Consider the following 12476-nt stretch of genomic DNA (forward strand, 5'->3'; position numbering starts at 1 on the left):
TTTGCAAGATTGCCAACGGCCTCCGGTTGACAGGTATGCACATTGAGCATGGAGAAAAGAAAGATTCCCAAAGAACTGTCTGAGGACTTGAAAAACAAAAGTGTGAGAAAGCATGGGCAATCTTTAGGCTACAAATCCATCACCGAAGACCCAAATATTCCTGTGTCTACCGTGCGCAGTGTCATCAATAGGTGTAAAGCCCATGGCACTGTGGCTAACTTCCCTAGATGTGGACGGAAAAGAAAAATTGACAACCACTTCCATGAGGTCAAAATTAAGGACATATTAAAATGTCACTTACTCCATTTCTGTCTAGCTTGGATCTTTTACATCAATTCAAAAGTGAGATCATTTGCCAGATGGCACGAAATGATGTCTGTCATAAGCATTCATTAATGCTCAGGGCAGTGTCATATCATAATTATGATGGTCTTATGACATTCTTATGGCACCACTGTCAAATAAATAAATCTATTAACAAATGCCGTTTTAATGTCAAATTTGGTGGGTGGCAGCTTATAGTCAAGTGCGCCTTGAGTGAAAATTATGGTACGAAAAACATACCAATTAAAGTTAATTTTTTTTGACAGTTTATTTAGTTTACAGTGCTGTGTTTTCATATTGCAACGTGCCCAAGAACAAATCTTATTTTGAAACGGTGTGCCAAAATTTCTACACAACGAAACGTCTACCAATGCCCATTGCGTTTGCGCATGCATGCGCACATCAGTTAAAAGCAGTGAGTACTCATTATTTCATTTTAATTGAGTCTTTTCTTTGTAGAGTAAGATAGCTGTCAAAAAAAAACAAACAAACTCGTATTTACACATCGGTGTTCGTATATAAAACATTCATACGGGTAGTCCCCGGGATATGACATACAGGATTTAAGCTATTTTGACTTTATGACGCCGAAGTCTTGTCCACCATTTTGTCTCCAGTCGTTTTTTTTTTAGTCGCATAAACAGTACATTATTATACCTCACAGTATCATATTTTTTACTTTATTAATATAACGTGTTCTATCCTCACAAAACGTGAAGTTGTTCGGCTTTACAGACATAAACAAGGCAATTGTGCTTTTTGGAGCTTTTTACTTCCTTTACTTATGACAAAAAAAAAAAAAAAAACCCTCAAAAAACCAAAGTATACATGTATGTACACTTATGTTCAAAATGACAAACATTTAAAAAACAAACGAAAAAAAAACGTCCATCTAGTCTGATCAATATGCAAATTTAGTAGATTAAATTGGCCTAATTTGCCTAACAAAAGTCTGCTAGTTTAAATGCTACGAATCCTAATGTATAATTCTCGTAGCAAATCACTCACTTGTAATCTGCAAACTGTAGCTGTAACCTTAATTACAAATGCGTACATAAACATATACAGTGGGGCAAATAAGTATTTAATCAACCACTAATGTTGCAAGTTCTCCCACTTGAAAATATTAGAGAGGCCTGTAATTGTCAACATGGGTAAACCTCAACCATGAGAGACAGAATGTGGAAAAACCCCAGAAAATCACATTGTTTGATTTTTAGAGAATTTATTTGCAAATCATGGTGGAAAATAAGTATTTGGTCAATACCAAAAGTTCATCTGAATACTTTGTTATATACCCTTTGTTGGCAATAACGGAGGCCAAACGTTTTCTGTAACTCTTCACAAGCTTTTCACACACTTTTGGCCCATTCCTCCATGCAGATCTCCTCCAGAGCAGTGATGTTTTGGTGCTGTCATTGGGCAACACGGACTTTCAACTCCTTCCACAGATTTTCTAAAGGGTTGAAATCTGGAGACTGGCTTGGTCACTCCAGGACCTTGAAATGCTTCTTACGAAGCCACTCCTTTGTTGCCCTGGCTGTGTGTTTGGGATCATTGTCATGCTGAAAGACCCAGTCGCGTCTCATCTTCAGTGCCCTTGCTGATGGAATGACATTTTCACTCAAAATCTCTGGATACATGGCCCCATTCATTCTTTCTTTTACACAGATCAGTCGTCCTTGTCCCTTTGCAGAAAAACAGCCCCAAAGCATGATGTTTCCACCCCCATGCTTCACAGTGGGTATGGTGTTCTTCGGATGCAATTCAGTATTCTTTCTCCTCCATACACGAGAAACTGTGTTTCTACCAAAAGGTTCTATTTTGCTTTCATCTGACCATAACACATCCTCCCAGTCCTCTTCTGGATCATCCAAATGCTCTCTAGCGAACGGCAGACGGGCCTGGACGTGTACGTTCTTCAGCAGGGGGACACGTCTGGCAGTGCAGGATTTGAGTCCCTGGCGTCTTATTGTGTTACTGATAGTAGCCTTTGTTACTGTGGTCCCAGCTCTCTTTAGGTCATTCACTAGGTCCCCCCGTGTGGTTCTGGGATTTTTGCCCACCGTTCTTGTTATCATTTTGACGCCACGGGGTGAGATCTTGCATGGAGCCCCAGATCGAGGGAGATTAGCAGTGGTCTTGTATGTCTTCCATTTTCTAATAATTGCTCCCACAGTTGATTTCTTTACACCAAGCATTTTACCTATTGCAGATTCAGTCTTCCCAGCCTGGTGCATGTCTACAATTTTGTCTCTGGTGTCCTTCGACAGCTCTTGGGTCTTGGCCATAGTGGAGTTTGGAGAGTGACTGACTGAGGTTGTGGACAGGTGTCTTTTATACCGACAGTGAGTTAAAACAGGTGCCGTTAATACAGGTAACGAGTGGAGCCTCGTTAGACCTCGTTAGACCTCGCCAGAAATCTTGCTTGTTTGTAGGTGACCAAATACTTATTTTCCACACTAATTTGGAAATAAATTCTTTAAAAATCAAACAATGTCATATTCTGTTTTTTTTTTTTTTTTCTGCCTCTGCACATTCTGTCTCTTATGGTTGAGGTTTACTCATGTTACAATTACCAGCCTCACTAATCTTTTCAAGTAGGAGAACTTGCACAATTGGTGGTTGATTAATACTTATTTGCCCCACTGTATTAGCTAAAACAACCTACAGCCTTATGTGGGCCAAACCAGAGCCCAGCTGTCCTTCATCCAAGTCAGATGAGACCCAAGCCAGACCCAACACTGCTACCAGAGGGCAATGTATCCGCCATCATTAAACAAAATACAATACCTTTGGACTTTTTGTATGGTTACTTTGAGATTTAGGTGTACTTAAAGGTTTATTTCCGACTTTCGTCAAAATGGTAAATGGTGTTACACTTATATAGCGCTTTTCCACCTTTCAAGGCGCTCAAAGCGCTTTACACTATCTCGCCATTCACCTACTGGTGACGCAGCACCAGGAGCAACGTGGGGTTCAGTATCTTGCTCAAGGATACTTAGGTGAGTTCATCAGGGCGAAGAATCGAACCCACAACCTCTGGATTGGGGGACAACTACTCTACCACTGAGCCACGCCACCCCTGGGTTGCATCGCCAGTGTAGGAACAGAACTCATTCGTAACTCATGGACGTAGTCAGTCTTTTGGACAATGATACTTATTAGTCATTTAGTCATTTCAAAATGTGTTTGTCTCTAGTTTTTGTTAACGAAAACTAATTTTGTCTAATTTTAGTCTACGTTTACTCAATATTTTTGTCTGTAAAATTCGAAAGTTTCATTATAAAAGTAAATAGATAAAAATAGGTTTCCAAGTTCCAACTCAATCGAATGGACATTGACAGACATTTTAGCGTCTTCAAGCATCTACAAATCTATCACATGATAAGAAACACTCAGCAGGAAAACAGTAAAGTATTTTCATTTAATTAAACCCACCTGGATGCCACGAACTGTATGTAAAAAAATGTCCGATAGTTTCAGAGGACCTTTAGCCTTTAGCAATAGCCTAATGGGAATGTGAATGCTATGCAAACGCGACGAGTTACATTCCGTGTGTGATGATCAATCAGTCAAATTGATTTCTATAGCATGGACTTTGATTGTGTTGTTTTAGTGGGTGACTTTAACATTCATGTTGATAGTCCCGAAGAAGGATGTGCTAGAGAGCTTTTAAATATTTTGGATACATTTGGTTTATCTCAGCATGTCACAGTTCCAACACATAACAGAGGGCACATACTGGACTTAATGATATCCAAAGGTCTTAACATCTCTGAGGTTACAGTGAATGATGTTGCTCTTTCTGATCACTACTGCATTATGTTTACAATGACACCCCCCCCACCCCCCCCGTCCATCCTCTGAAAAGGGAAACAGAGGTGATTAGGAAGCGTTACATAAGTGATAACAGTTGTGCGTTATTCACACAGGCCTATGCCTCACCATTAACCCCTACAACAGCTCCAGTGGAAGAACTTGTAAATAGTTTCAGTTCCAGCGTGATGACTGTAATTGACACTATTGCCCCGATTAAAGGGCAACTGAAGAGCTTTTCTGATTTCGCGCTTGAGTGTTTTACTCAGTTGAATTGTATTAAATGCATCATTCGCTGTCTCAAAAAGTCACATTAAAAAAAATAAATAAATAATTGACCGCGTAGTTTTTGAGTTATGGCCATAGCAACACCATAGCAACGAGGGACGCGCCGTCCTGCCGACCGCTACCTCATGACGTAACTTCCAGGAAGCCTCGCCACCACTCTGAACACGGAAATATAGCACCACGCTATCCTCGCCATATATTGCAAACATTTTCTGGGTTTTACTCGCGGGATTCGTCATGCCATCTCGATGTGTAGCAATGAATTGCTCACAGGAAGACTCGAGACTCTAGGAGTGATCCAAAAAAACTTCTTTGGACCGTTTTTGTGAGTATGCATACAGGTCCCCAATCGGCTCATTGTTTTCCTCATTTCAGCGACGACAGCTTTGAAAACCTACAACAATGCAACCTTGGTTTTACAAAGACGTAAGTAGAACATTACTAGGTTTTTTTTATAAACGAGGGGGACTGCTACTGCCTGTTTGTTGTAGTGCGACATTTTTTTGTTGTTGCTGTTGGCTTGTCATAAGTAGATAGGTTGGCTGACATGTCGTCTACTCATTTGATTTTATTACTATATCAATAGGTATTATGTAAATTCAAATGTTCCCAGCACCAAATAGGTCCTTGGCTCGTTGTTTTTTGGCCTGTCACAGGGTAAATATGAAGCCTATATGTGAAGCAATCCTCTGCCAGGCCCTAATGTATCAAATACATCTCAATAAAACAATAACTATCATACTTCAACATCAAGGTCTGCCTATTTGAAGAGGGAACAATAGCATCAAATAGATGCTGCTTTGACTAGGGCATTATTATTTGATCACCAAGAAATTATTATTAAATTAAAATAAAAAAATCCAATATTTTCATGCTGCTGTGATTTTTTTTTCCTCCAGGAAGCCAAACATAAAAAATTAAGCGGCAGAAACCCTCAACACGATGAAAAAAGCGTTGCAAGTCAGTCACCACCCAGTTTGCCAAAATCAAGAGAGAGTGGGTCGTCATATGATGACCCAAGTGATGCGGTGTCCAGCGATGACAACTGAAGAGAACCTATGAGGCCTGCCAGATGCTGAATTTCTTCCGTCTGCGACATCAAATGACAATGACTTAGGAGAAATAAATGTACCGTAGCAAATTTTGATGACATGAAATCATAAACTAGTCATATATACAGTACACATTTTTAAAAAGAAAAATCTAGTTACCTTCATATTGGGGTGGTATGGCTCAGTGGTAGAGTAGTTGTCCCCCGACCCAGAGGTTGTGGGTTTGATTCTCTGCCCTGATGAACTCGCCTAAGTATCCTTGAGCAAGATACTGAACCCCACATTGCTCCTGGTGCTGCGTCACCAGTAGGTGGATGGCGATGGAGTGTAAAGCGCTTTGAGCGCCTTGAAAGGTGGAAAAGCGCTATACAAGTATAACACCATTTACCATTCATATTTTAATGATAATGCATTATCTTTGTATAGAGAACACTTAATGCTACAGAAAAGAGTAAATACATATTTCCCACTGCCATTATCATTTTTCAATGTTGCGCTAGTCCGTTGCTATCCTAACTTTGTGTTGCTTACTAAAATTATGGTCTTTGATGTGTGCTTGGTATAACTTATCTTATATGTTGTGTCACAATCTGACAGCGAAAGCTGATGCTGATTCAACATAAATCTGGTGTCATTTATTATTGTGGCCTATTGAATATTTTTTCAGAATGGAATATAATTACAATATATTATATACCAATAGAATACATTAAACAGTCAACAAAATGTGTCAATGTTGTTTACAATTTATGAATTTATTTTTTAAAATGTAATTCATGCCCCTGTCAGTGCTTCAGCCTCCTCAAGTTTGGCTCTCACGTCTGGGATTTCCTGACGACACAAGCATACTCTTGGAAGGGTAATTGCTTGACGGTTTACAGCAACACCTGGAAAATAAAATCGTTTTGTCATTTATTTCGAAATATCAAAAACATATCATTCATTTAGCCACATTTGGGCTAGCTTTATCATATTTAGAGGAGGAGCTGTCCCATTACCTAATATCCAGTTTTAGCTATGTGTAGAGCATGGAAAAATATACAACCATGTAATCGCATTCTCCCTAATAAAAAAATCGCGATGCTGGACTTACCACTCACTCTCCCGTTCGTGAAGTGTCGAGCTGTCAATTGGCGTTATGACACCATCTGCTGTGTCAAGTAAATCGCCGTCATCTGACGCCTCAGGTTCAAACATGTAGGGATTAATTGTAGTTCATCTTTCCTGGGAGCCTTTGCCATCGGTAGCATCACGAAAGAGCGATCCTGAATGGTTACCTTTGGTGGAAATATCACTGACATCGTTGTTGCTGCTATGCTAGCTGTGGATAGTCTTCTCTGTTGCGTCGGGGAATCTACGTCACACTTCCGGGTTTGCGAAGGGACCATTAACGGAGTGCAAAAAAACTAAAAAAAAAACACAAAGTATCCTTGCAATTACGTGTTGATAATGTCATGGTTGTTTTGACGAACTCGTCCAAAGTTTATATTCGTAAAATTGCACCAAAATCCGGAAAGGTCTTCAGTTGCCCTTTAAGACAAAAACTTTGTCAAGAAAGAAGATGTCACCCTGGAGAAATGCCACACTAGCTTTAAAACAAAAGCAAGATTGTAGACGAGCAGAACACAGATGGCGAAAAAACAAACTCCTAGTTTTTTATGATATCTACAAAGAGAGTCTTCGCAAATACAACCAGGAACTGAAAAATTCTAGACAGTCATATTTTTCAGAGATCATGAGTAGAAACACCAACAATACCCGCACACTATTTTCTGTTGTTGACAAACTGACAAACCGACAAGCATCAATACCTCAGGAATTGGCATCTGAGGTGTCCTGTAATGATTTCGCAGCATTCTTTACACACAAAGTACTAAAGATTAGACAGACTGTGTGCAACTCCAGATTAACAATTGTTACACTAAATGCCTCCCAAAATGTCCCCCACGTCAATTGTAGACAGTTTAGCCTCTTGGACTATGCCACTTTAACAGAAATTGTGTCAAAATTAAAGCCCACAACATGCTGCCTTGACATCGTTCCTTCAAACTTTTTCAAAACTGTTTTTCATTGCATAGCCCCAGACATACTTCAGATTATGAATACTTCTCTCCAAACAGGAGAGTTTCCACAGACTTTAAAAACTGCAGTAATAAAACCTCTCCTAAAAAAAACTAATCTGGATGCCTCAATCATTAGTAATTACAGGCCAATATCAAATCTGACATTCCTGGGGAAAATTATCGAAAGGGTTGTGTTCGAACAGATCCAGACTTTCATGATGCAAAACAATATTTTTAACTCATTTCAGTCTGGATTTCGGCCACAACACAGCACCGAGACTGTGCTTATCAAAGTCCTAAATGATATTGGTCGGAATACCGATGCAGGCAAATCATCTGTTCTGTTACTATTGGAATCTCAGCACCGCATTCGACACGGTTGATCACAACATACGACTCAGCAGATTGGAACAGTGGGTAGGGCTTACTGACACTATACTTCAGTGGTTCACATCCAATTTACATGATAGGGATTTCTTTGTGTCAATCGGAAACCATCAGTCAGAACGAACCAAATTCACGTGTGGAGTCCCTCAAGGGTCAATTCTTGGACCACTCTTATTTAACATCTATATGCTTCCCTTAGCTCAGATAATGGAACAGTATGACATCTCCTATCACGCCTATGCAGATGACACACAACTGTACATTTCTGTGTCCCCACATGATTATAGTCCCTTAGTCTCCCTGAGTAAATGCATTCATCAAATCAATGAATGGATGTGCCAGAATTTTCTCCAGTTAAATGTGGAGAAGACAGAGGTGATCATTTTTCGGCCAAAAAAGGAAAGGTCAAAGATAAGCAGGCAACTTAGCTCAATGTCACTTACAGCTACAAATCAAGTCAGAAACCTTGGCGTAATTATTGACTCAGACCTAAAATTTGATAGCCATCTAAAGTCCATCACTAAATCCGCTTATTACCACCTATAAAAATATAACCAGAATTAAGGGGCTTCTGACTCAACAAGACATGGAAAAACTTATTCATACATTCATTTTCAGCAGGTTGGACTATTGCAACGGTATATTTACGGGTCTTGATAAAAAATCAGTCAAGAAGCTGCAGCTAGTACAGAACGCTGCAGCCAGAGTCCTCACAAATACAAGGAAGCTGGACCACATTACACCGGTTTTGAAATATCTACACTGGCTTCCAGTGAGTCAGAGGATAGACTATAAAATACTACTGCTCGTCTACAAAACACTTAATGGCCTTGGACCAAAATACATGCTTGATTTGTTAGATTCCTATGAGATATCTAGACCCCCAAGGTCGTCTGGAACCGGTCTTCTGCATGTTCCAAGAACAAGAACCAAGCAGGGTGAGGCAGCATTTAGTTATTATGGTCCTTACCTCTGGAACAAGTTACCTGAATGTCTGAAGTATGCTCAAACTGTTAGCTCTTTTAAATCAGGGCTAAAAACGCTTTTGTTTAGCACTGCATATCCATAACTGTCTATATATTTCAATCTACAGTACTTGCTTTCTATTCCTATTGTGCTTATCTCCATTGCTGATTTCAATTATTATAAGTAGTAGTAGTTTTTGTTTTATTTTTATTTATTTATTTTTATTCTATTTGTTATTAAATGCGATTTTTAAGTATAATTCTATTTCCGATTTTGATTGTCTTGGTTTTTACGTTGTATTGATTTAAATGTGATTTTTATGATCTTCATGTGATGTAAAGCACTTTAAATTGCCTTGTGTTGAATTGTGCTATATAAATAAATTTGCCTTGCCTTACCTTTACAAAAACCCGTAAGGTCCTCAATGTGCGTTACAACAAAGATGGTTCATGAAAAATAAAAGGAAGGAAAGTATTATACAATGACATTAAGAAAAAAACGAAAACAAAAACAGCGCATCGCGATAAAAGTCACAACAGCAAATAAAATAATAAGACACATAAAAACTAAAACATTAAAACCCTTTAGAAATTAAACCAGGCTATCCGAGTCTGGGGAAAAGGCGAGTCTAAAAAAGTATGTTTTTAACCGAGATGTTAATAGGCTTACATTCGTATTGGTGCGGATTTCAGGGAGATGGCTATTCCACAACCTTGGGGCAGCTACCGCAAAAGATCGGTCTCCCCGCTGTTTATGTTTCAACCTCGGAACTTGCAAAAGAAGCTGGCTGGTAAAGCAAAGAGCCCTGCCAGAGTTGCGGAAGCTACTATTTTCCGCTCACTCAGCACAGACCTTTAAAGGCTAAAGCAACATTGCATATTCTCTCTTGCCAAGATAAGAAGACAAATCTTATATTGTGTGTCTCAAAAAAAAAAGCAATGAGGATACTGGAGTGGGTGAGTGGGGGTAGCGCAGCACATCACATGAGTGACACAACCAGACACTGCTACGATGCAGGCTAACTACACATAAAATGTCACACATTGTGAACATGATGGGCACTATGGCGCATTTTCATCTTGTTCTTGTTTCGTCAGGCAAAAACTGGCATTCGTGCCGTTACGCTTTATTCTCCTAAGTCACGTTTTTAGCTCGTAAGAATCTCGTCATTGTCATGAAAAAATTGTCGACAAAATATTTTCGTTATAACTATTGTTGACGAAAAAAAAACACTGCCTGTCATATCGATAGCGCTTATCAGTTCTCTTAATCGAGAGCCGTTGGATGACGGTCTGACAGACTTGCTTTTAAAGTGCCAATGACAGCAAAAAGCTTGTTTATTTCATATTTCACGCAATATTTTATGTTGCTGTATGAAATTGACCGCTTGAATGTGTGTGGAAGCGATCGATTTATTTATTAAATTTTTTTTAATCCCGCGCCATGAAAATGAGTGACTTCCTAAATTGAGGAAGAATGTGAATGTGACGTCAGCCGGGTCCCCATCTCACAATACAGCCATTAGCCATAGCATGCTGAAGGGCTACGGATTCAGCCGATTCTGCGGATTAATTTGTTAATCCGCATTACGCCAGCCCAATGTGCTGCAGGCTTTTGTTGCTGGGGTTAGCATGTCGGCTCACTGTCATGCCTCCTGTTTTGTTTACGCTCTTTCCTCCGTCTCTGAAGACAAAAGCTGGACTAACTCCAGTGGCATAAAATACCATTCAGGAGGTGAAAGAAGTCGGCAGTTTTGGCCATTATGCAGTAATTTTTAGTGTTGCACCGATACCATTTTTTGGCCCCGATACCAATAACTGGCTGTGCAGTATCGGCCGATACCATACCGATACCACCCCGTTTATGTATATATTTATACCATATTGGCCCGAATATAAGACGGTGTTTTTTGCATTAAAGTAAGAATGAAAACCTGGGGGACGTCTTATAACTGCGGCCTAAAAAAAAAAATAAAAAAAAAAAAACTGCGGCCTAGACATATACCCATTCACGACGCTGGATGGCGCCAGTACTCAATGAATCGAATGCTGAACGCGACTCCGGCGGCCAAAGCGAACCCCTGACACGAAGAAGAAAGTGGTAAGAAGGAAAAGAGAAGAAAATACCTGTAATAGAAGAGCAGACCTGTTAAGTTTCAGGATTTGGTCGGGAGACTCCCGATTTTGACCCCAATGCTCACGCCTCACGATTAGAAAGCCAAATCTCCCGATTTTCCAAAAATGTCAATTTTTTTTTTTTTTTTACGTTTTTGTTTGTCACCGTTTTGTAACGATACCATTCAGCCCGATTCGGAAAGTGACCAACAACGAATAGCCTGGCCGTCTCCGACTTCCCTGCCCTCCCTCCCCTTCAGAGCTGGAAAAGCCCAACCAAACATCTGACAGGGAGGGAAGAGGCGAAGCACCACCGACTTCCCAAGATGCTGGCACTAATAAACCGGCTTTTAGACTGGTTCAAGTCTTTATTTTGGAAGGAAGAGATGGAGCTGACCCTGGTCGGCCTCCAGTATTCGGGAAAAACGATGTTCGTCAACGTAATTGCCGTAAGTCTTACCTGCTAGCGATAGCTAACTTGCCTAATGCTAATAGCATTAGAGCTAATGATGGGAGAACGATGAGGAAGAAGTCGCTGCTTTACTCTGTGTTTTCGTGGATCAAACATCATGGAATATTAAACCACTGCGGTCCTTCCCCCACAATATATGAATTTAAGTGAGAAAACATATCGTTACTTACTTAAAGTTTAATCATTTAGATTCGCTATTATGCTAAAGCTAAAGTGTATACTATACACTTTATTACATTATATCATTATTACTGTGCTGAAACAAAAAATATAAAGTTTCAATTCTAGGTTACAATTCAATTAAAAAACTGCCATGACAAAGATACTTTTAAAAACAAATATGATTAATTTTCTAAATGATATAATTAATGTTTTTAATCTTGCTGATTTAGTCTGACGAAACCCTAATTGGAGTGATGGTTGATGAGATGAAGAGGCTGCTGAGGAAGCTGATGTCCAAATTTGTGCAAATGGATGTGATCAGGAAAGCTGAGGATATCCTAGATGTTGATTACAGGAACAAGGAGAACTGGCATGACACAGGCAACATAGCAGTATCACATGATGCCAGACAATACATGGAGCAAGTTGAAGACTATCTCTGATGCCACCAAAAAGAGGTTCTTTGACAGTGTAGTTAATTTTTACACAAGTGTTGTGACCAAAATAAACTTGAAAAAAAATGGTTGCATTTTGTCTTAGCGATTGTCGCGCGCGCGCGTCATCGGGGTTGGCAAACAGAAATCTCCCTATTTGCAATTTCTACAACTTAACAGGTATGGAAGAGATAACCGAAAATGGAGAAACTTCTCGACAATTTGGAGAAAAGTGGGTCGAAGATTGGCCAGGTTAACCGGCAGCTGAGGAGAAGTTATGACGCAAACTTCAAGTTGATGGTGATAAATGAGGCGGTGTCTTCAAACAACTGCAAAGCGGCTGTGAAATATGGTGTCACAGGTTTTTTCTTATTTATATTTCAAAAACCAGAAGC

General features: G+C 39.7%; 1 protein-coding gene across 1 annotated transcript; it reads left to right on the forward strand.

Moving 5' to 3' along the window:
• The first annotated feature begins 11092 nt into the window (after positions 1 to 11092).
• LOC130910193 (ADP-ribosylation factor-like protein 8) lies at positions 11093 to 12139 on the forward strand. Its single transcript, XM_057827223.1, has 2 exons — positions 11093 to 11462; positions 11878 to 12139. The coding sequence occupies exons 1-2, from the start codon at positions 11340 to 11342 to the stop codon at positions 12088 to 12090; spliced, it is 336 nt and encodes a 111-aa protein (XP_057683206.1). The 5' UTR covers positions 11093 to 11339; the 3' UTR covers positions 12091 to 12139.
• The last annotated feature ends 337 nt before the right edge of the window (positions 12140 to 12476 follow it).

Source organism: Corythoichthys intestinalis, chromosome 22 (assembly GCF_030265065.1).
Source record: "Corythoichthys intestinalis isolate RoL2023-P3 chromosome 22, ASM3026506v1, whole genome shotgun sequence".
Taxonomy (NCBI): Eukaryota; Metazoa; Chordata; class Actinopteri; order Syngnathiformes; family Syngnathidae; genus Corythoichthys; species Corythoichthys intestinalis.

Bases quoted from the DNA above. Each gene is read 5' to 3' on its own strand.
- LOC130910193 (XM_057827223.1), top strand. From the start codon at position 11,340: ATGCTGGCACTAATAAACCGGCTTTTAGACTGGTTCAAGTCTTTATTT. The intron at 11,463-11,877 runs GTAAGTCTTACC...TTGCTGATTTAG, and splicing joins TGTTCGTCAACGTAATTGCC to TCTGACGAAACCCTAATTGG.